General features: G+C 43.6%; 1 protein-coding gene across 1 annotated transcript in view; it reads left to right on the forward strand.

Moving 5' to 3' along the window:
• The window catches only part of ELP4 (elongator acetyltransferase complex subunit 4), a 1,051,499-nt gene that overhangs the window by 296,799 nt on the left and 731,304 nt on the right, over positions 1 to 23,396 (forward strand). Inside the window, exon 4 of the mRNA XM_069223479.1 lies at positions 16,111 to 16,239. Coding sequence (XP_069079580.1) covers positions 16,111 to 16,239 — 129 coding nt within the window. The remainder of the gene's footprint in view (positions 1 to 16,110; positions 16,240 to 23,396) is intronic.

Below are 23,396 nucleotides of genomic sequence, written 5' to 3' on the forward strand. Positions count from 1 at the left end.
GGTGCGAACCTCCAGTCACTCCCATGGCCTATGTTGTGGAGCTCTCAAATTTTGAGTTGCTCCTAATGTGACAGCCTGCTTTCTGGAGGACGGACAAGGCAGAGGAGAGGGCATTTCAATAGGAAGAAGACACCCAACATAAACCTCAAAGACTCGCACCGTAAATCCCATTTGGTGTTTAGAAATGGACTATAAGAAGGGGAGTTTGATGCCTCAAAGTTGTCAACTCTCAAGCATCCAGGTGGGTTGTGCGGGGAGGAGAAGGTCTGCAAGACTTCTGCCTATGACCAGGAATGGAGGCCAAGGACTACAAGTCTCTCAGCTCGGTGAGGGGACTTATCCCAGGGAATACAAGATCACCCTTCCTTGGAGCCTCGAGCACCAGTGCCTGCCTACTTGGTAATATCAGTGCACCCTGTAATGAAAAGGAGAGCGCTGGAGAGAGCATGGTCCAGTGGGGGTTCCTGGCAATTGGATCCCCGTATTGAGGTGTAAAGAGACGGCTGCTGCTGTGATTGTTGCAACCCCCACACACATCCCAGAGAAGGGCCTCTGTGAAATGAGCCGTGAACATTGCTGCACCAATCGAGTCATTGCTTATGTGCAGGTTTGAAGTCTGTGACCCAGTATGCCTGGTGGGTCAGCCATGAAGATTGCTGCAGTGCCGACTGGGCTGTAGCCCGCGTGTGGAGCGAAGTAAGTGACCCTATATGCCAGGTGGAGCTACAGTGAAGATTGCTGCTGTGCCAGTCAGGCCATAGCCAGTGTGCAGAGTGGAGTCTGAAACCCTGTATGCCAGCTGGGGATGCCATGAAAATTGCTGCTGTGCACATCATTCAGAATCCCATGTGCGGAGTGAAGTCTTTGACATTGTATTCCAGGCAGGGCAGCTGTGAAGATTGCTGCTGTACCAATCAGGCCATACCCCTTGTACAAATTGAGGGCATTGACCCCATATGCAATGGGGGCCACTGGGACAGGGCAAGGAGCGTTGTCTGGGCAAGACAGTTGTTGTGAGGAGGAGGCCATTGTGGTGACTAGGCAGGCCCAAGCCCTGACTGAGGACCAGCAACAGGAGAGTTGCACCCCCACCCCACAGCCGTGGGGAGGATACTTGGAAACTTACCAGAATCAGGGGAGGGACAAGAACCCCCTAGCCGCTGCCCCTTCACAACCTTGTGTGAGGGACTCGAGAACACCCGATTGCTCCCTGCCCAGGGCTGTGTGTGAAGAACTCACTGGAGAGAGCTGTTGCAGCTTCAGCCCCTGCAAAGGGGGCATGCTCGGGGTGGTCATGTAGGTCCTGCTGGTGCAAGTAAGACCGATTTATGGGCCAGACAACCCTGGTGGAACTTGCCTGCCATACAGTGCTTTGGTACTGGACCACTTGACTTTATTAAGAGCCAAAATGGGACTTCTGAGACTTGAACTACCAGTGAGGCTTAACATTAATGTTACCTGTCATGAATGGGGAATACCCAGTGCTGCTAGCGAGAGAGGAGTAGTACTCAGGAACCCACCTGTTAAAACATTAGAGCCTGGCCTCTGGGAAATGTGGGTATTGTTTGTGAATGATGTATTTTACTTTGTGTTGCTAGGTAAATACTCCTTTAAAAAAAAAACAAAAAAAAAGATATTTGACTGGACAATCATTTTGAGTTGGGAGTCTGTGTTCATCCCCCTGTGTCTGAATATGATTTGTTTTGTTTTGTGAACCGGGTAAATAAAAAAAAAATATTAATCCTAAAAATGTTTGGTAATGACAGTCCTTAGAATGTCTGATCTGCCGGTCACCGGTACCCCTGTGTAGGAGGCTGGACTGGCTTGTAGTGAGTACCAAGGGGTACTTGCACCTTGCACCAGGCCCAGTTATCCCTTATTAGTGTATAGGGTGTCTAGTAGCTTAGGCTGATAGATAATGGTAGCTTAGCAGAGCAGCTTAGGCTGAACTAGGAGACGTGTGAAGCTACTACAGTACCACTTAGTGTCATATGCACAATATCATAAGAAAACACAATACACAGTTATACTAAAAATAAAGGTACTTTATTTTTATGACAATATGCCAAAGTATCTTAGAGTGTACCCTCAGTGAGAGGATAGGAAATATACACAAGATATATATACACAATAGCAAAAATATGCAGTATAGTCTTAGAAAACAGTGCAAACAATGTATAGTTACAATAGGATGCAATGGGGACACATAGGGATAGGGGCAACACAAACCATATACTCCAAAAGTGGAATGCGAGCCACGAATGGACCCCAAACCTATGTGACCTTGTAGAGGGTCGCTGGGACTATTAGAAAATAGTGAGAGTTAGAAAAATAACCCTCCCCAAGACCCTGAAAAGTGAGTGCAAAGTGCACTAAAGTTCCCCTAAGGACAAAGAAGTCGTGTTAGAGGAATAATGCAGGAAAGACACAAACCAACAATGCAACAACGATGGATTTCCAATCTAGGGTACCTGTGGAACAAGGGGACCAAGTCCAAAAGTCACAAGCAAGTCGGAGATGGGCATATGCCCAGGAAATGCCAGCTGTGGGTGCAAAGAAGCTTCTACTGGACAGAAGAAGCAGAGGTTTCTGCAGGAACGAAAAGGGCTAGAGACTTCCCCTTTGGTGGACGGATCCCTCTCGCCATGGAGAGTCGTGCAGAAGTGTTTTCCCGCCGAAAGAACGCCAACAAGCCTTGCTAGCTGCAAATCATGCGTTAGCGTTTTTGGATGCTGCTGTGGCCCAGGAGGGACCAGGAGGTCGCAAATTGGACCAGGAGGTAGAGGGGACGTCGAGCAAGACAAGGAGCCCTCTTAGCAGCAGGTAGCACCCGGAGAAGTGCCAGAAACAGGCACTACGAGGATGCGTGAAATGGTGCTCACCCGAAGTCGCACAAAGGAGTCCCACGTCGCCGGAGACCAACTTAGAAAGTCGTGCAATGCAGGTTAGAGTGCCGTGGACCCAGGCTTGGCTGTGCACAAAGGATTTCCGCCGGAAGTGCACAGGGGCCGGAGTAGCTGCAAAAGTCGCGGTTCCCAGCAATGCAGTCTAGCGAGGTGAGGCAAGGACTTACCTCCACCAAACTTGGACTGAAGAGTCACTGGACTGTGGGGGTCACTTGGACAGAGTTGCTGGATTCGAGGGACCTCGCTCGTCGTGCTGAGAGGAGACCCAAGGGACCGGTAATGCAGCTTTTTGGTGCCTGCGGTTGCAGGGGGAAGATTCCGTCGACCCACGGGAGATTTCTTCGGAGCTTCTAGTGCAGAGAGGAGGCAGACTACCCCCACAGCATGCACCACCAGGAAAACAGTCGAGAAGGCGGCAGGATCAGAGTTACAGAGTTGCAGTAGTTGTCTTTGCTACTATGTTGCAGTTTTGCAGGCTTCCAGCGCGGTCAGCAGTCGATTCCTTGGCAGAAGGTGAAGAGAGAGATGCAGAGGAACTCGTCTGAGCTCTTGCATTCGTTATCTAAAGTTTCCCCAGAGACAGAGACCCTAAATAGCCAGAAAAGAGGGTTTGGCTACCTAGGAGAGAGGATAGGCTAGCAACACCTGAAGGAGCCTATCAGAAGGAGTCTCTGACGTCACCTGGTGGCACTGGCCACTCAGAGCAGTCCAGTGTGCCAGCAGCACCTCTGTTTCCAAGATGGCAGAGGTCTGGAGCACACTGGAGGAGCTCTGGACACCTCCCAGGGGAGGTGCAGGTCAGGGGAGTGGTCCCTCCCCTTTCCTTTGTCCAGTTTCGCGCCAGAGCAGGGCTAAGGGGTACCTGAACCGGTGTAGACTGGCTTATGCAGAATTGGGCACATCTGTGCCCAAGTAAGCATTTCCAGAGGCTGGGGGAGGCTACTCCTCCCCTGCCTTCACACCATTTTCCAAAGGGAGAGGGTGTAACACCCTCTCTCAGAGGAAGTTCTTTGTTCTGCCATCCTGGGCCAGGCCTGGCTGGACCCCAGGAGGGCAGATGCCTGTCTGAGGGGTTGGCAGCAGCAGCTGCAGTAAAACCCCAGGAAAGGCAGTTTGGCAGTACCAGGGTCTGTGCTACAGACCACTGGGATCATGGGATTGTGCCAACTATGCCAGGATGGCATAGAGGGGGCAATTCCATGATTATAGACATGTTACATGGCCATATTCGGAGTTACCTTTGTGAAGCTACATATACAGGGAGTGCAGAATTATTAGGCAAATGAGTATTTTGACCACATCATCCTCTTTATGCATGTTGTCTTACTCCAAGCTGTATAGGCTCGAAAGCTTACTACCAATTAAGCATATAAGGTGATGTGCATCTCTGTAATGAGAAGGGGTGTGGTCTAATGACATCAACACCCTATATCAGGTGTGCATAATTATTAGGCAACTTCCTTTCCTTTGGCAAAATGGGTCAAAAGAAGGACTTGAGAGGCTCAGAAAAGTCAAAAATAGTGAGATATCTTGCAGAGGGATGCAGCACTCTTAAAATTGCAAAGCTTCTGAAGCGTGATCATCGAACAATCAAGCGTTTCATTCAAAATAGTCAACAGGGTCGCAAGAAGCGTGTGGAAAAACCAAGGCGCAAAATAACTGCCCATGAACTGAGAAAAGTCAAGCGTGCAGCTGCCACGATGCCACTTGCCACCAGTTTGGCCATATTTCAGAGCTGCAACATCACTGGAGTGCCCAAAAGCACAAGGTGTGCAATACTCAGAGACATGGCCAAGGTAAGAAAGGCTGAAAGACGACCACCACTGAACAAGACACACAAGCTGAAACGTCAAGACTGATTTTTCTAAGGTTTTATGGACTGATGAAATGAGAGTGAGTCTTGATGGGCCAGATGGATGGGCCCGTGGCTGGATTGGTAAAGGGCAGAGAGCTCCAGTCCGACTCAGACGCCAGCAAGGTGGAGGTGGAGTACTGGTTTGGGCTGGTATCATCAAAGATGAGCTTGTGGGGCCTTTTCGGGTTGAGGATGGAGTCAAGCTCAACTCCCAGTCCTACTGCCAGTTCCTGGAAGACACCTTCTTCAAGCAGTGGTACAGGAAGAAGTCTGCATCCTTCAAGAAAAACATGATTTTCATGCAGGACAATGCTCCATCACACGCGTCCAAGTACTCCACAGCGTGGCTGGCAAGAAAGGGTATAAAAGAAGGAAATCTAATGACATGGCCTCCTTGTTCACCTGATCTGAACCCCATTGAGAACCTGTGGTCCATCATCAAATGTGAGATTTACAAGGAGGGAAAACAGTACACCTCTCTGAACAGTGTCTGGGAGGCTGTGGTTGCTGCTGCACGCAATGTTGATGGTGAACAGATCAAAACACTGACAGAATCCATGGATGGCAGGCTTTTGAGTGTCCTTGCAAAGAAAAGTGGCTATATTGGTCACTGATTTGTTTTTGTTTTGTTTTTGAATGTCAGAAATGTATATTTGTGAATGTTGAGATGTTATATTGGTTTCACTGGTAATAATAAATAATTGAAATGGGTATATATTTTTTTTTGTTAAGGTGCCTAATAATTATGCACAGTAATAGTCACCTGCACACACAGATATCCCCCTAACATAGCTAAAACTAAAAACAAACTAAAAACTACTTCCAAAAATATTCAGCTTTGATATTAATGAGTTTTTTGGGTTCATTGAGAACATGGTTGTTGTTCAATAATAAAATTAATCCTCAAAAATACAACTTGCCTAATAATTCTGCACTCCCTGTAGGTAGTGACCTATATGTAGTAAACGCGTGTAATGGTGTCCCCGCACTCCCAAAGTCCGGGGAATTGGCCCTGAACAATGTGGGGGCACCTTGGCTAGTGCCCGGGTGCCCTCACACTAAGTAACTTTGCACCTAACCTTTACCAGGTAAAGGTTAGACATATAGGTGACTTATAAGTTACTTAAGTGCAGTGTAAAATGGCTGTGAAATAACGTGGACGTTATTTCACTCAGGCTGCAGTGGCAGGCCTGTGTAAGAATTGTCAGAGCTCCCTATGGGTGGCAAAAGAAATGCTGCAGCCCATAGGGATCTCCTGGAACCCCAATACCCTGGGTACCTTAGTACCATATACTAGGGAATTATAAGGGTGTTCCAGTAAGCCAATGTAAATTGGTAAAATTGGTCACTAGCCTGTTAGTGACAATTTGAAAGAAATGAGAGAGCATAACCACTGAGGTTCTGGTTAGCAGAGCCTCAGTGAGACAGTTAGGCACTACACAGGGAACACATACATATAGGCCACAAACTTATGAGCACTGGGGTCCTGACTAGCAGGGTCCCAGTGACACATAACAAACATACTGAAAACATAGGGTTTTCACTATGAGCACTGGGCCCTGACTAGCAGGATCCCAGTGAGACAGTGAAAACACCCTGACATACACTCACAAACAGGCCAAAAGTGGGGGTAACAAGGCTAGAAAGAGGTTACTTTCTCACACCCTGCGAGCAGTATGTTCCTGACTTGAAAATGCACACTACTAATTTACTCAAAGGGTTGTTCATTTGTTTCTGAGCAGTTGCTCCCTGAAACAATATGTTGTGCTGTTTACTATGCAGTACTTGTTTGGTATGGATTTATTTCTTCTACCAGAATGTGTCCCATTTATCCTTCAAATCACATTCTAATTCTCTTTAGTGAGCACAGTGTGTACAAGGGGAATGCATACTGCAGATGGTTGTTTCCCAAACTGTGGGTTGCAACCCAGTGTTGTTTCTCGAGCCGATTTGTTTTTTTGAGGGTCAAGAAAGTCCCAGCAATAAATACATAAACATAACTTTAAATTCTGTGTTCATCTTGTCACATTCGTCGTGCTTCAGAGACAGACGTCAAATGTCAGGGTATGTCTTCTGACAAATTGCTGATTATTCTTTTAACACGGAATTGATGTTTACTTATCTTTTTTTGACTGCAAAGTGAGAGCAGTTTTTAAAGTGAACTGTGTAACAATGGTGCTAGAGTATAGGGAGTGCGAAAGAAAAGACTGTAGTATGTCTTTTTTTATGCAACGCACACCAAAATGTAAATACCTGTATGTATTCAGTTAGGAAAGCAAAAATGAAGCAAATTTTTTTACATTCTGAAGTGTGCAGGAAATCGAGATTTTAATAGGATCAAACCAAATCAAGACACTTTCCTTGGTGATGCGCAAATGATAAATATTCCTGGAAACCTGATGTCCACACATTATCATTTGCATGCTAAGTTAGTGGCCATTTCAGTGGAAAATGTGCTGTCTGTAAATGAAAGTGCCCTACATACTCTGCCAGACCATGCACATCACCTACAGAATGCTGGAATTTGCAGTGCCAATACCTTCTGTAGGTGATGTGCATGTTCTGGCAGAGTATGTTGCATTGGCCAGGATCTTGATGTGGGTGTTGAATCTGATGTCTGAATTCTTTACAAGACACTTGATTCAGCAGGCACATTGAGTGACAATTAAACTTAAGATACTTATCTTTTTAACTGGTTTCTAGTAGCAGGTTCTTGTCTGTTACTCATCCCAGGCCTTTAAGGATATATTGAACATGGATCTAAACCTAGTGACAAAGATTTCAGAGCCTCTCAATTTAAGCCTGGTAGGCACCATTTCAATATTTAAGGAACCATCAAGTTGAGACTGAAATCATTTCCTTGATAGTGAATTGATGCAATATTTGCTTGATCACTCTGGAAATGTTTTGAAAGTATTTTCAAAATTCATTGGAATTTGCTTTTTTATTTACTTGACAATGGCATATTGATTAAAGATGCTCCATAATGCTCCTGAACCGCAGGCACCCTTAATGAGTCCTGTAACAGTAATGCCTGTTTCTTAATGCTTGACCTAAAAGTGAAAAAGAGAAGACAAAGCCTTTTTGAAACAGAAATGCAGCTGGACAGGTGTGTACTATCCTAGAGTATTGCTTATGTGAGCAAACAGGATTAAGACTCACTTCTTTCACAACACGAGTAATGATTAAAATTCACACGTAGTAAGTGAGCAAGGAGACAGGATGTAACAGCCACTGTCGTGAGTGCTCTCTCTATCAAATGACTGCTTCTCATTTCAGGAATTAAGAACATTTTGCAAATGATGGCTATCATCAAAGACCCAACACAAAAAAGGTGATGGGAGGCATGCTTTTCCAATAAGTCTAACCACTGGCAATTGCTCGAGGTGCCATTCCGATCCATCATTCTTTTGTTCAGCATGCCACCTTAGTGTGGACCTAGACATATGCAAGCACGTTTGAGCTTTCGCCAATCAGAACAGTCCAGCCTCTGCAATGGCTGTTCAGAACACAAGCAACCCAAAACCAGTTTTGTCCTGGTTGGGGCTCTCCATTCCGATGTAGCTTGGTTGCAGTGGCTTAGTGAATATGGGAAAGTCTGGGCATACCCTTGCCACTTATGGTGGTACATCAGACACACAAAAAGCAATGGTAGGAATGCTTGTAATAAGTTTAACCACTGCAATCACTCAGGGTAGCATTCCAGTCCATCATTCTTTTGCCCACCGTGTGCAAATTAGTCTTGATTCTTCTTCAAGCGGAACAGTCCAACCCGAGGTGTCAGGCCAGGTCTTCTTTGAAATCGAGTACAGGCAACCAAAGACCATTTTCAGTCTGATTGGGGCTCTCCAGTCAGGTGTAGCTTGGTTCCGCTGGCACAGTAAGCAGTGGTACCCATGTCTACGAATGTTTTCCTGAGTTATGCACTTTTTTGATTTTGGGGATCATCTAGTTTTTTTAATCTTGGCTATAATGACAAAGTCCCCTACATTTTCCAGCTAAAGTGTCAATATAGGTGTCTGATCCAGAAGATATGAAAAGGTATCAGACTGAAGCACGTGTGATGGTTATTCAGTACTGGGCAGAGTGAATATCTCTGCGGGCTCACCATTAAAATAAGATTGGGTGGATTTCATAGACACCGATGTCACCATAGTCACTTCACTTTATTTCCACAGCACCCTTATTAACAGAAAAAAAGCATTCCCCAAGAACCAACAGGAAAGAGAAAGAAACATAAAACATTATCCATTTGGTCCAGAGTCCTCTATATATAGTCCCTTCACACTGTTTACGCCCTGTCTTTCTTCATGTGACAGATGCTTCCGAACACACAAGATCTTTTCAAGTATGGACTATTCTTGCTTGGAACTGTCATTCCCTAAAACAAAAGAAGACAGCTTGTAATATATTCTCAGAAACTTAAGCAGCATCATCCATGAGAAACAACAACCGTAATACCCATACATTTCAGTAGTATATGAAAAAAAATCCATGTGATTAATCCCACACTCATCATAAAACATTGACAATACAACATCATACATAATATAGAATTCCTCCAGGTCAGAATCCTAAAATACTTATTCCTTAAGAAGTGATCCTAACCTGAACTGAAAAATGACCCTCATCTGGGTGAGAACAGCATCCCTTGATGTGGGTAGGAATAATCCTTGCTTCCGTGTCCTTTATGGAATTGACATATTCCTTTATGATACCTAGGAAAATGTACTTTCTATGTTGGGACTGGATGCTCGGATTATGCATGTTCAAAACTTATCTATCATCAGTGTAGCCATATTAGCCATTGGTTTAAAATAGAAAGCTTTGAAGGTCGAATCGGATGATCCATCCAGACAAGCACGCTGCGAAAATGCCTTAGATGCCATAGCACCTCTTGCCATAATCACTCCAAAAATTGAAATGTCAACTCCTTTCTCCTGCAGGATGTCTCTCACTTATCGAGCTACCATGGGAGGTGAAACCGCCTTAAAGGGCTTGTGCAAGGCAATAAACAGCTGCTGTCACCACGCTGCCGAACCTCTTCTATCAAAGCCTTGTAAGCTTTGAGATATCGAAAAACACAAAGCTTTGGCTGTTTAGCAAACTTAGGATAGAAAACCACCCTCAAATCACACTTTGTCCATCTGGAAATATTAAAAGTAACTCTTTTTGGGGTGAAAATCCTGCCAGTGATATCCAGGACCCTCACATTAGAAACCCTTTTGCAAGACACCCAAACATAATAACGTTGCCAACTTACCTGACAGTTGTTTCTTGGAGAGATACTTACTGTTTTGTCAGGAAAGAAGAAGGTTAAGAACGTTATTAACATCCCATAGATCTGAGTGCATGGGTGTAGGAGGGACCGAGACGCGCACCCCTCTTTAACTTAATAACCATGGGATGCTTCCGAACGGGAAGACCCTCAGTGGAGATGACCTGCCGAAGTTACCACACGAAAAGTATTTGCCGACCTGTAAGCATTCCCTTCCTCCACCAAGGAAGACTAGAAGTTCAAAATTTGGGCAATGCCTGAATCAATGGGATCCTCACCCATTTGCAGACATCAACACGCCCATTGTCCCCAGGCAGACTTGTAGATCTTATTTGTCCCATCAGACCAGGCTTTGGACAAGAGACTTTGAGCAGCCTCTGAAAATCCTCTGACATTCCACGAGCCCCGATATCCTTGATGCCATGAGAAATGGGTGTCCTTCCAGGACCATGTGATGGAGATTCCCCATGGGGTCCTGAAGAATATCCTGCTGCCGGGCAGACACATTGGAGAATCCCAGGAAAGTTCCTTCATCACTGGAAACCAATCTTAAGATCTCCAAACTGAGGTGATCACCACTAGACTTGCATTCTTTCTGTGTACTTGCACCGCTACCCTCATCGCGAATAGAGGGAATGCATAACCCTCCTCCAAGCTCCAGTCCTACAAGAATGCATCCATCGCCACTGCTTGCGGTTCTGGCCTTCAACTGAAAAAAACGGGCAAGATAAGAATCCAGATGAGAAGCAAATATGTCTACCGAGAATGGGCCCCATAGTGTCTGGATCGCCGGAAACACTTCTGGATGAAGTTGCCATGCACTGAGATCCTGGAGATGGCTGAAGTGCCAATCTGCTACTTCTTTGGATTTTCCCGGAAGATACTCCACCATCACTGAGATGTTCCAGTCAAGGCAGTATTTCCAAAAACTCTTCCCCATATCAGTCAGAAGCTTGGAATGTGGACCTCCTAGATGATTGATGTACCTGACCGTTGAGATATTGTCCATCTCCAAGAGCACCAAGCAACAGACCTAGTCCTTCATCCAGCACTGGACTGCAGAGGAGACTGCCAGGAGTTCCAAATAGTTTATGTGCTGAAACTGCTCTTCTGAGGACTATTTTCCTCCTGTGGAAACACCTCCATAACTGCCTCCCCCCGCCCAGCCTGACCTAGTGGCCTCTGAGTCGATAACAATGTCCAGCCTGGAACTGAAGATAGCCCTCCTGTTTCAGGCCTCCATATGGTTCAACCACCATGTCATTTCCTCTTTGACCTCGTCCGTCAGAGGAATCACTGCCGAATAAGGCAAACCCTTGCACAGATGTTAAGATTGTCGGTCACTGCAGAGCTCTGGCGCAGGGAAAATGGCCTATATGGATGATACCAACAGACCTACTAACCTGGCAAGCTCCCGAAGAGTAGTTTGAGGGCAAGCCATCATCTTGCGGAGCTCTTGGCAAATTTTTGTCATCTTTTTGATGGCGGGCTGAGAATGGATTCCTTCAAGTCGATCACTAACCCCAAAAAAGGTTGTTCTCTGTGCTGGGGCTAGCAGGGATTTCTGTTTGTTGATGATGAACCCCAGTGCTTCCAAGAAGTCCACTGTAGTCTGAAGGTGAGTTGACAGAGCCTGTCATACTGATCCATTAGCAAGATATCGTTGCCTCTTCGGCAGAGGAACTCTACCACCGGTCTGAGAATCTTGGTGAAACACCAGTGAGCGGATGACATGCCAAACTGTAGCTTCTGAAATTCTGAGATTTGCTGGCCCCATCGAAACTGTAGAACCTGTGGTGCGGTGGGGACATATGCACCATGAGATATGCCTCCTTGAGGTCCAGCTGAACCAACCAATCCCCTGGCGTTAAGAGGTCGCAGAGGTGATGGCCACTGTCCATCTTGAAGTGGAAATACACCAGCCACCTTTTGAAATCTCAGTCTCTGAGATTGATTACCAGACATTGTCCCCAATGTCTCTTCTCCACCAGGATAATGTTGGTGATTAAACCATTCGGATGTCGAATGGAAAGAGCAATAGCCTCTTTTCTCAGTAATGCCAAAATCTCTTGTTCGATCAAGAAAGCTTGAATCTTGGAAAATACTAGTGGAAGGCATCTTACTTCACCGAGATGCCCAAAAATTCCAAATGAAAACCCTGGATTGTCTGAAGAACCCAGGCATCGGAAGTCACTGCCCACCAATTGTCATTGAACAACACCTAATGCTATCCCACTTTTAGTGGGGAAGAAATTAGTGTTCTTACCTTGGGCAGATCAGTGACAACGGCCTCGACTACCTCCTCTGCCTTTACGTGCTCGACTGAAGGGGTGGGTGGGTTAGAAATTACCAAATCTTGGTGAGTCCTGCCAAGAGCCTTGGCCTTTCTGAGAGGCATTGGTGGTGAAGTGGCCGGATGAGCACCCCCCACCACATCTGGCCCATATGAAAATCATAGATGAAAAAATCTTCTTACTATAAGCTTGTTCCTTGACCAGTGAAATAAACAGTTAAGCAAACTTGCCCAGTTTTTTAAGAAAGGGGTCCCCAAATAACTCTCCTTGCACCCTGGGACCCACCTCCAAAACTGCCAGGTCCCCAGCTTTGGGTCCATTTTAATCAGGAGGGAGCACCTTCTCTCTGCAGAGAGAGTGCAATTAGCATTATCAAGTCTTATAACTTTCCGCTGGGCCCAGTCTGATAACATGTCTGGCATACAAGGGTTCCAGACTGCTTGGCCTCCTTCGGCATGTCAAGAATTTTTGTAAGGGCTCCAACCACAAGAGCCATCAGTGCCCTTCTTTGGATCCCTGATATACTTTGTCAGAAACGTGGCCATCTTCTCGTCGATCTCTGGAGTAAGGGCAACCTTGTCCTCCAAGGACGTATGCGGACATTCTGCCCTGAGATGGGCCTGAGCCTCCTTCTCTAAGGGCTTATGGAGGCACACTGCTATAAACTGCTACCTTAGTGCTCACAGACTACATGGAAGAGCGTGGGTTACCAGATCATTTTGATCCAACATGTCCACCACCAGGCTATCTAGTTGTGATGCGGGAATGGAGCAGGGAGGGGAGATGTCAGCAGTGGAAGGCTGCCACGCCAGAGATTAACCGGGTTTGCCATTAGATCACCCTGTGAGTTCTTGCCCCTCACTGCTTGAGGAGAAGGGGCCAATGTAAAAGGGTCAGGCACAAACTGATGTGCTGGGACTACAGAAAGGCTCTTTTCAAGCACTCAAAAGTTCCCTTATCAACACCTTGATCTAAGGGGCGCTTATTGGCCTGACGTTTAGGTACTGGGCACCCAGACACCAGTTCAGGGCCCTGGTGAAGGGCTTGGGCCAATCTGTCAAGTTTTGCCTTCCAAAGGGGCGAGGGCCAAGGACACTGCATGGTGGATAGAGGAGTTGACTGCCTCGCAAAACTCTTAATGTAAAGGTAAGAAAGAGGTAGACTCCTCAAAATATTCAGTGTCTGAAGCCTGCATGGTAGGCTAGATAGTGCATTAGGGACCTAGCTCTGAGAGGAGTCTAATTATGCATGCTGTTAACTTTCATTTTTGTTTACACCATGCAGCGGGAGCGCATCTCAGAACTCCTCACATGGCAGTCATCGCTATCACAGGCCACATGGCAGCAGTTGTCCCCTCTTGCCCCTAGAGTGCGCTTGAGTACTCCTAGAAGCTCCTCTAGCTCCGCTGGCGTTGTGCTTCCTCTGTGGTGAGAAAAACATAGAAGAGCTTGTCGATGTGCCACGGAACCTTGGTCTGTCAAGTCATAAACCCAACAGTTTATCAGTGTAAAAATTATGATCATAAACTGTTAAACAACCCAGTACTGATCACGCATGAGGAAAAATGAAGGAGGCACGTAACCGGCTGCTGAAGCGACGAGTAAATAGTGTAAAAGGACTATATGTGGAGGTCTCTGGACTTGATTAGGTTAATGTTTAGTGTTTTCATTTTTTCTCTTTCCCATTGGTTCTTGGGAAAGGTAGTTTTTTTCTGTTAATAAGGCTGCTATGGAAATAAAGTGACAAAAGTTGGAAGCATAATCCAAGCCTCAGGTACCGACGTAAAATTATTTTTCGTTCAGGATTTAGTCAGACATGACAGTTGCGAGTTTACACAGGCATGGGGAGTTGGGAATATGATTACCATTTGTGTGCTCTAAAAGTGCAGGCCTCTTTAGTTCAGACTTCTGGGCTTAAAGTGCTTCACAAAGGTCACTTTCAGGTGCTTTTTCAAGTCTCGGAGTCTCAAACATTTTTGAGAGATCTTAAGGAGGGCAACAGTGTAGGGTAATGATTCCTCCCTATCCCCCTTTATTTCTGTAATGAGAAGGCACAGACTGGCATAGCTCAATTCAACAGTGATGGTTTTAAGGTAATGAATGGGACTCCTGAGTAGGACGAAGACCATATTTTCCATAGGGACTGGAACCTTAGGCACTCATCATGGTGGCAAATGCTGATAGGTTCTGGACAGAAGTCAAGGGTGGGCACCGACTATAGTACCCCAGAGTGGGTGGGGGGAGGGGTCAATGGTTGTTGAATAAAAAAAACAGAGGTATAATCTACTTTGTATCTGGATTAGTTACACAAACACTTAACACTTTATTAGGTTAAGCACTTTGTGTTTATGAGTAGAGTTTTATATTTCAGCACATTGAGAGTTCTGCTTAGATATTTAAGAGTTGCAAATTAGTAAGTTAAGGGAGATAGGAATTAGGCTATATACATTGCCCTTGAGCTAACCCAAGATCTCTCTAATTTTAAGGGATATATCTCAGAGTATAGGTGATGGATAAACTAAAGATCATGTACTTTAATGTCAGCGGACTAAATAATAATAAAAACAGCCGAATGGAAATATTTTATAATTTACAATACATTCTGAGGCAGATGTTAGTACAGTAAAATGATAAAGCAGTTGCAATTTGTTTAAACATAGTTTGCCACGATAATATCTTGTGTCTGTATATCAGTATTGGTACCACAGATGTTGCTGTTTAATATCAATTACCCAACTCAAAGGTACTTAATTTATCAATTTCTAAAGAAGTAATGTCTGAGCATGTCCTGCTGGCATTTAAATGGGTCACCTTCTGGTGAGGTGCTTTCTACAACGGCCACATTAACTCCCTGGGTATTTTATTTTCATTTCTTTATTGATTTCGCAAAATTTAACAGAACCAGTGGCTTAAACTGGGACACAGCCCAGTGTCAAGAACAGACACAATGGAGTCACAGTGTTGCAATTCTTGTGCATCTGCAGCGTATTTTGCAGCTGTATAGTTAGGTATTAGAGCGCCATTGCACAAAGGCAGTATGGAATGTTTATTTTCAGAGTGTGTTGTAAGGGGTTTCTGTTGGAAGGGGTCAACCACCTAACATCCACCAACCTGCCTTGTCTGATAAATCTATTAAGTGGCCATGTTAGTGTGTAGCTAAGTGGATAGTGGGATCTAATATGGGTAGGAACTGGTGTGTATACTGTAAGGGGTATCCAAGTGTTAAGCTGCACCCGTACGAGTGTTTTGTGTGCCTTTGATCCATTGATGGTACTGTGCCTGACCCTGGGGGCTGTGAGGATACCCGGTTGGCCTCCTGCCCTCCCATTGCCAACAGTCACCAAACTTGGTGGTAGAAGACTGCCTAGTGGAATGGGCTTGGGGGGGGGCACTCAGGGTTGGTCGTGTGTCGTTTTTAGCTTCCAAGTTCTTAATGTATAGATTTGAGGTTGTTGCCCTGCCTCTGGCTTGGTTCATCTGTGGGTCTCCTTGAGGACAACCAGCTCAGCTCTTACCCACTTCAACAAGGTGTGGAGCCACCTGGGCTGTGTGAGATTTCCAAGACATTGCTATCTTTCGTTTGCACAATATAAATGCTGAATCAATTAATTTCTGTAGGTACTTATCTTCCTTAGATGTGGGTCTAATGTTTAACAGACCTGCATCCGTCACCCTGATGTTTTGTTAAGAAAAATTGACTATACCTTCATGAATTCAACTTCCAATAACATGCCACGATTACCCTAGAATCCTCTTTTTTGTCCCCTTTTCTTCACAGGAGCTTCCGGCACCTCTACTTGATGATTTATACAAAAGTAAATTGGATCCAGAGGAAACATCTCCTACAACATTTGCACAGGAAGCAATGAAAATAGCCTGGCGATATCAGAATTTACCAAAAGTTGAGGTAATTTTGGTTTTATTGTTTTTGTCATTGTGGTGTACTATTGCTATTAATATTGTTACTGTCATGGCTGTTGCTATTGTTAAAATTATTGTTATGCTTGTTTTGCTATTATAGGTATAGTTTATTACCATTATTATTGCTTTTCTTGTTAACACTAGAAATGTTTCTAACAGAGTTATTTATTTCTGGTATTATCATTTCTCCTATGTGGAGTATTTATCTTTTTTAATAATACAAGATTAAAAAATGACAAATAGTAATAAAGAACCCTATGGTAACCAGCTACGCTGAATACAATAGATTTTCACAAAATGGGCGTTTAAAAAAGAAATGCTCATAAACTTCTACATTTCTTTTCTGATGCTGGTATTTACCAAATCTGTTGTTAAACCTCTCTACGGGCATGAGTTGCCATTCTACCGGATTCTTTCTAAATTTGGCTATACATGGCTAGTGTAAGAAGGTTAAATGAACGGTATTTATTATCCCTCCAGCCAGAGCATTGAAGGAAGCTGTTGACTTGCTCATCCATGTGTGTGATAAGTAAAGTAAGCACTTGAGATTGTATCAGCTTCACTGTCACTAGAAGCTAATCGCTGTGGAAGCCTCTTGTAGAAACAAGCCCAGTGGTCACTTATTCAAGTTTACAGATGTTTACAGTGTTTTGTGAATTATCTTTTTCCTTGGGCTACCTCCTTGTTCAGTCGGATAAGATTCAGACATCGATAGCCACAAATGCGTGGTAAAACTAGCAAATGTTGACCATATTCTTTCAAAATGGCTGAATATATGCAACTATCATTTTACAGCACCTATAGCTGCATAATTAAGTGAAGCACAGGGAATTATATGATTGGATATCTATACATTTGCACAGACACGACGGGGGCATTTGTGTCTTGGGTGAGTTGCACAGGACAGGCTAAATCAAATTCCCCCAGGGTACCCTCGTCAGCTTTATTAATATGGAGCTTGTTGTGCCACTCTGAACTGTCACAAAAATACATTCCTGTTCTTTAATGAACGCGTTCAGTACGAAAAATGCAGCAATGCAAAATATTGCACTTGTTTTCTTTGACATCCAAAGCACTAGGTGCGTGATTGAGATAAATAATGTACACACATTTTGTAGTGGTTTTAGTAAATATAACTGCATTTAAAACAAATGTGTACAGCAAGGACGGCTTGTAAGGTTACAGTACAACCTTTGCAATGTATATGGATTTTACAATTACGTAGTTATTGTCATGATAGAATGTATACATCACAATATTGTGCTGAAACACGTGCTACAAATGTATAATGCAATTACATCCCCTCTCTTTGAAGTGACGTTACTTTACAGCTCATCAAATTTGATTTTATTGTGTGTGTATAGTCTTTTCAGTATATACATTTAAAAAAAATCCAATTAACAAAAAAGGAAGGTATGTTTGATGTCAGAGTCTTTAAAGGTGAATTTGACGTAAGATGAAATCTGTTGGTCATTGTGATTAAGCTGTAGTGCAGGTTTTAAGTTGATTTTATTGGCGGAGTCCTGTGTTTGAAGCATCATGTTTCCTGATTTTCTGCATCTAGTGAATGTTGCCATTGTGGGTTTGGCTTTTCAAAGACTTCCACTGAGTGGGAGTTTCTTTGGATAGGTTTTTCTGTTGTTTTTTCATGGGGGGCCACTACTGATTACTGGAAACTTGATTTTGACTCTTCATGGGACTCCCTAATTGGTTGTTTCTAGTGAGTGCTGGTGGATCACAGCTGGAACTTTATAGTCCTTCCTGGTTGGTCAGTCTGTCTGGGGCGTGGGACCTACTATTGCTTTTCGATCGGTTGAATCTAGTGCCTTTTCCAGGTCTGTTTTTAGGACGTCATGCTGCTTGGTGATTGGTTGCTTCCAGTGATTGACATGGCTTAAAGTCAGCTTTGTATATTGCTTCCTGTTTCGTAGGATGTACTGTATGAGGGACTTTCCATTTTTTTTTCTTGGTTGTTTCTAATGATTGATGCAGTATTATGACTGATTCTGCCTTGGATTTTCTGGATGGTCCTGTTTCTTCCTGATTTGTTGCAGCCTTTGAGTGGTTCTCACTTGATTTCAGCTCTTAACAGACTTTCCTATGAATACTTCCTTACGGCTGGACCTCTTGTTGAGAGGACTATTGATTTCTTGCTCATACCAATTGGTGCTTTCTTGGGTTTAGTGCTTTATAGTTCTTCTTGTGGGATTTTTTTTCTTTGGGCAGGACCTATTGTTACTGCATGGATTATTTAATTGAACTCTGCTTCCTCTGCATTAGCTCTTTATGGTCCCTGTGATCATGACTCCTGGCAGATGGGAGTTAATGTTGCTTCGTGTTTGGTTAGGCCAGTTGATCAGTGCTGCCTTGGAGTTGCTTGGTGTTGAATCTTGATTTTTGGACAGAAATTCCTTTGACTCAAGCTTCCTGATGACTCCTTAATAAAATTCTCTAGGAGTTGACAAAATAAGATGCCTCCTACAATCATCATCTCAGTTTGAAAATAGTTAAATTAGCCATTCCTACGAACAATGGCAAGCAACGGTGACTCACTCAGTTCAAACAGGCTAACTGTGGTAGTCCCTAAAAAATATGAAATTGAACACTGTCATTCTTTCTACAATCTGCTAATATCGTAGAGGCTGCCTCAATCGTGTTCCAAGACTGCATCTTAGAAAATGAGCTGTTAGAACCACGGCACTCGGGTTTTAGATTCCATCACTGCAGGAACTGCTGAGTTAATGACCAGAGAAACAAATTTAGCCCTCTTTGGACTTTGTGCATCCTTTCGCACCAGAGACCACTCTATTCCTACATGTGCTTTAAATGAAACAGTACTTGGTGGTTCTACTGGGTAGACTCCTTCTATAGGGAGCACACCCAAAGTCCTGACAGTTAAATACAGATTTTACTAGAAACCACTTACCAAAGATGTCCCAGCACACCCTCCAATACTCGGATGCATGCCTGTTCTATTTAAGTGAACTGAAATGCTCATAAGACATTAATAGAAAAAAGCAAGTTGAAGAGCATCAGCTTGCCGACCCTGACAAAGTAAAATCTCATTTTGGTAAATTCTCAAAGGAGGAAAACCATGTAATAAAAAAGGACAGGTGAACCGTAAAGGAGGTTTGATAGCATTTCCCCACTCTCTAGACAAGATGTCAAGGATAGGTAGGGAGAACAGAGAGGAATGTACAGGACCCTGCACCTCCTTGTAAGGGAAGCAAATCTGTGTGATACTGGGAAAATGACTGAAGGAATTTCTTAGCTGTGAAGAGCATCCTTTCATCACTTTGGTCGTGGGAAATGGCAAACATTCAAGGAGGCATAATTCGTGGATAACATTTTGTTAGTACTTGTTTTCATATGTGAGTTTTTCAGAAGAATCACATTCAACCATTCATCAGCTGCCATCACCTAAATCAAGTTACTCTTCATTAATAGGTGCTGGAAACATTTACAATTACCTAATTAATTAGCACAAAGATAACATTTCTAAAATATCTCTCATACCCAGATCTGTTACAGAATGTAGAGCCCCATTCCAATTATAGAAGTGAAACAACCCAATTTCTTCAATTATAATGTCTTAAACTATGCCGCTGTCACCTTATGAATTGCAGAATAAGATGTGCACCATCTACAGCTTTGTACAAAATGATTCTGCTACAAAGCTAGATGAACAAAGAAATGGTGACCTGTTTCATCTTAGTGCACCATTGCTGGGGCCTACATATGAAAACTAGATCAAAATCTTTGTCAGTGCATGAAAAACAAAGAGCCAGAGGTATACAGCAATTTAGTAATCTCAGTTCCTGTGATTTGCAAAATTACAGGGTTTGCAACTAGAAAATAGCTGTCTAATATGTACCAAAAAGTACTGAATCACAATTTGGAAGGGGAGCACAAGATACATTTATTCCAAATTATGATTCAGTATGCGTCAGTGATTTACGATCGCAATTCTGGATACAATCCATGGAACAGTTAGCAATCCCTAAAGAATGTGATAACCGATTCACAAAGAGGAAAGGCATCCCCAAGGACCCTTTCCTGCTTTGCTTTGGCTTGATGTTTTCACAAATGTAAAACTTTTTTGTTTTAAATCAGCTGGTGTTCATTAAAGAAACAAGTTTGGCTTTAAAAAAAATAATAAACAGTTATATTTTTTTAAAACAACACAGGTCATTGTAAGGAACACAGGCTGCTTTACGAAATAAATAATTTGGGAATGCAAACTCAAGAATGTTGGTCTGCTGTCCCTTGCTGAACACCATCCCTATCTTTGTAGCTAATAACAGGAAATCACACTTTGAGACTTGCCTGACAAATAGTCATTAGGCAGGTCATTCTCTGACCCTGTCAACTGCTGACTTTGCATTGTCACCTAATAGTACTTAGGCTGCTTTCCGACATCAAATACTTATTACAAAATGTTAGTGTGCAATTCACAACCACGTTTTGCAACTACTATGGTAGTACACTTGGCCCTATGCTCAGTCGCGGCTTGCTTAACTGTGAAGGGGTGGGTGCAGCGCGTGTGGTGGAGGGGGTAACATTTAATAAAAAAGTAAATAAAAACTTACATCCTCCGTTGCTGCATCGCTCCCTCGTCGTCACCGCAGATAGGCACAGGCTCCCAGCCTGCCCTGCGGCCAATCCTGGCGCTGCTCAGAGCAGCGTCAGGATTGGCTGGAATTGCCCAACCAGGGCCCTCCTAGGCAGACTGGAAGCCTGTGCAGACTATCTCCAGCCAGGCAACTCTGATGCTGGGCTGGAGAGAGCCTAGACCGCATGTGTGTTTGGCCGGCCCAAGACGGCCGGCCCAACACACATGCGCTTTGAGGGGAGTACACAGTTTGTTGAACTCTGCAACCCGAAACCCTCTAATTACTGGGGTTCTGTTAAACCGTATGGTTGGGGGGCTACAACTACTCTATCCAACAGAACCCCAGTAAACTATTCTTTTACAGCATTTAATCAAGTGAAATGAAACAAAGTTATATTTATAAAACACTATTGTGACCTAAAAGGTATCCTGGCACTGGCCCAAACCTATCCCACAAAGAGAACTCATGCACAGTCACACTTTAAGTAGGAAGGATCCAGGTTTTCAAGGCTTTCCTGAAGGACTTTAGGTCCTGGCATGGTATAAGCAAGAGATGTAGGTAGGCTGTTTTAAGTATTGTGCTCGTACATTGAATTGCAGCAGCAGTATTTTTCAGAGGAAAGCTTTGAGCACCGCCATGTTTTTATTTACAAATTAAGCACTGCCTGCCACTGATACATGGAAAGCAAAATCTTGTGGTTCACTGTGTCAAAGACACCAGACAAATCTAACACAATTGCACCCACATGACCACTATCAGCTTTCATTCGCATATCCCCCAAAGCAGAATCTAACACTTTCTCTGTTCCAAGCGCCGGTCTGAAATCTGCTTGTACCTCATCAAAAAGACTGTGCTGCCAAATAGTCAGATAATTGTATATTAGTATATCTTTCTATTATCTTAATCGGAAAGGTTAACCGGAGAAGTCAATAATTACTAAGCTCAGTTGGATCCACTTTTTCTTTTTTTAACAGAGGAAGTACCAGGCCTTTTTTCATGCCTGTGCTACTATACTTTCTTTATAAGACTGATTGTAGATAGCTGGGAGAAGAGCTTTCAGAAAATTAGCCAGCTCCCTCCATGTCATAGGAGGAAACAGGTCTAAGTGTGTACCTGAGGCAATTGAAAAGGTGGTCAATCTAACATAATCCTGAGACATCAATCCTAAAACATCTGAAGAGGTCAAGGATGAGTTCACAGAGACATTGAGAGAAAAAGAATGATGAAACTGAGAGTTAACCAAAAGTGGCATTGGCTTAATGGCGGAAAGAACTGAATTAACTTTATTAGCGAAAAAGTCTGCTACTTTGTTTCATAAGCCTTGCAAAGGCATTATCTTCTGGTTCATGCAGTGTAGGTTTGACAAATTATGCACTATGTCAAAGATCGTTCTTGTCCCATTCGATGCATCAAGGATTGCATTAGCATAGTAATCCTCTTTGGCCGTTAGTTAAAGTAAGCTTTTTATATTGCTTCACTGATGACCTTAGTTACTCCTTGTCCTATAGAGAATAGTTTCAATGCCAGGATCTTTCAAATTTTTATTTATAGTTGGTTAGCGTGTCTGAATGCCAAGGCGCTGAAGGCCTTTAGTGAGCTACTTTATCTGTAAGTGGCAACACCTTATAAAGAGTTGTCGTGACCCAATGCTCCTAGCAGTCATAGTTATCGTTGACTGAGCAATTTGCATTATGTCTTAGGAGTTACAAAGGCATTTGCAGGCAACTAAAGTGAAAACTTGGTTGCGTAACTTTGGTCTAGACGACACAACGCCTAATTTTCCATTCTGGGAAGATATAAATGTGTGGTCTGACCAGCTTGAAGGCTGTATGCCCACCGGGAAAATCTGTAACCTAGAAGCACAGATCATGTCTAAGGTGTGACCATGAATGTGCATTGGGCCCGATACCAATTGCTGCAGACCTAAGGCCTCGAATAAATACAACAAGTCAGATGAAGTTGCATCTCCCTCTGCCCAGATATTGAAATAACCCAGTAAAAAGAAAGATGTTTGCAATAAGATTAATGGAAACAAAAGTCTGCCAAGGACTGCACAAAAGTAGGGCAAAGACCAGGAGGACAATATCGGCGAATCCCAGAGACGGATCTGTCAATTAAACAATCCAGTGTGACACCTTATTGCTCAGTCTCCTTGAATTCACTCAGTTACAACTGTTTAAAACGCTACCTGTCTTTGAATATATAATAGCCACCTGTCACCTTTGCAACCATTACAAGTTTGCAGAGGTGATAGCTTTATAATCCACAGGGCACATGCCACTAAAGTCATGATTTGATTATTTTGTAGTTTACGTTTCTTTGATAAATATCACCTCTAAATATTATGCGTGCAGAAGTAAATTAATTTCTACGGCATGTTTCATTAAAGAACATGAATTGATAATCCTGCATACTAATAATCTCCCCCAGTTGGCTTTAAAACGTAATTTGTATTACTAATAATATTTACCTTCTGCGCCAGACTTCCATATTCTTCATTGCTCACCCATCTGACAGAATCGCTAACACT

The sequence above is a fragment of the Pleurodeles waltl genome, chromosome 3_1 (genome assembly GCF_031143425.1).
Source record: "Pleurodeles waltl isolate 20211129_DDA chromosome 3_1, aPleWal1.hap1.20221129, whole genome shotgun sequence".
NCBI lineage: Eukaryota > Metazoa > Chordata > Amphibia > Caudata > Salamandridae > Pleurodeles > Pleurodeles waltl.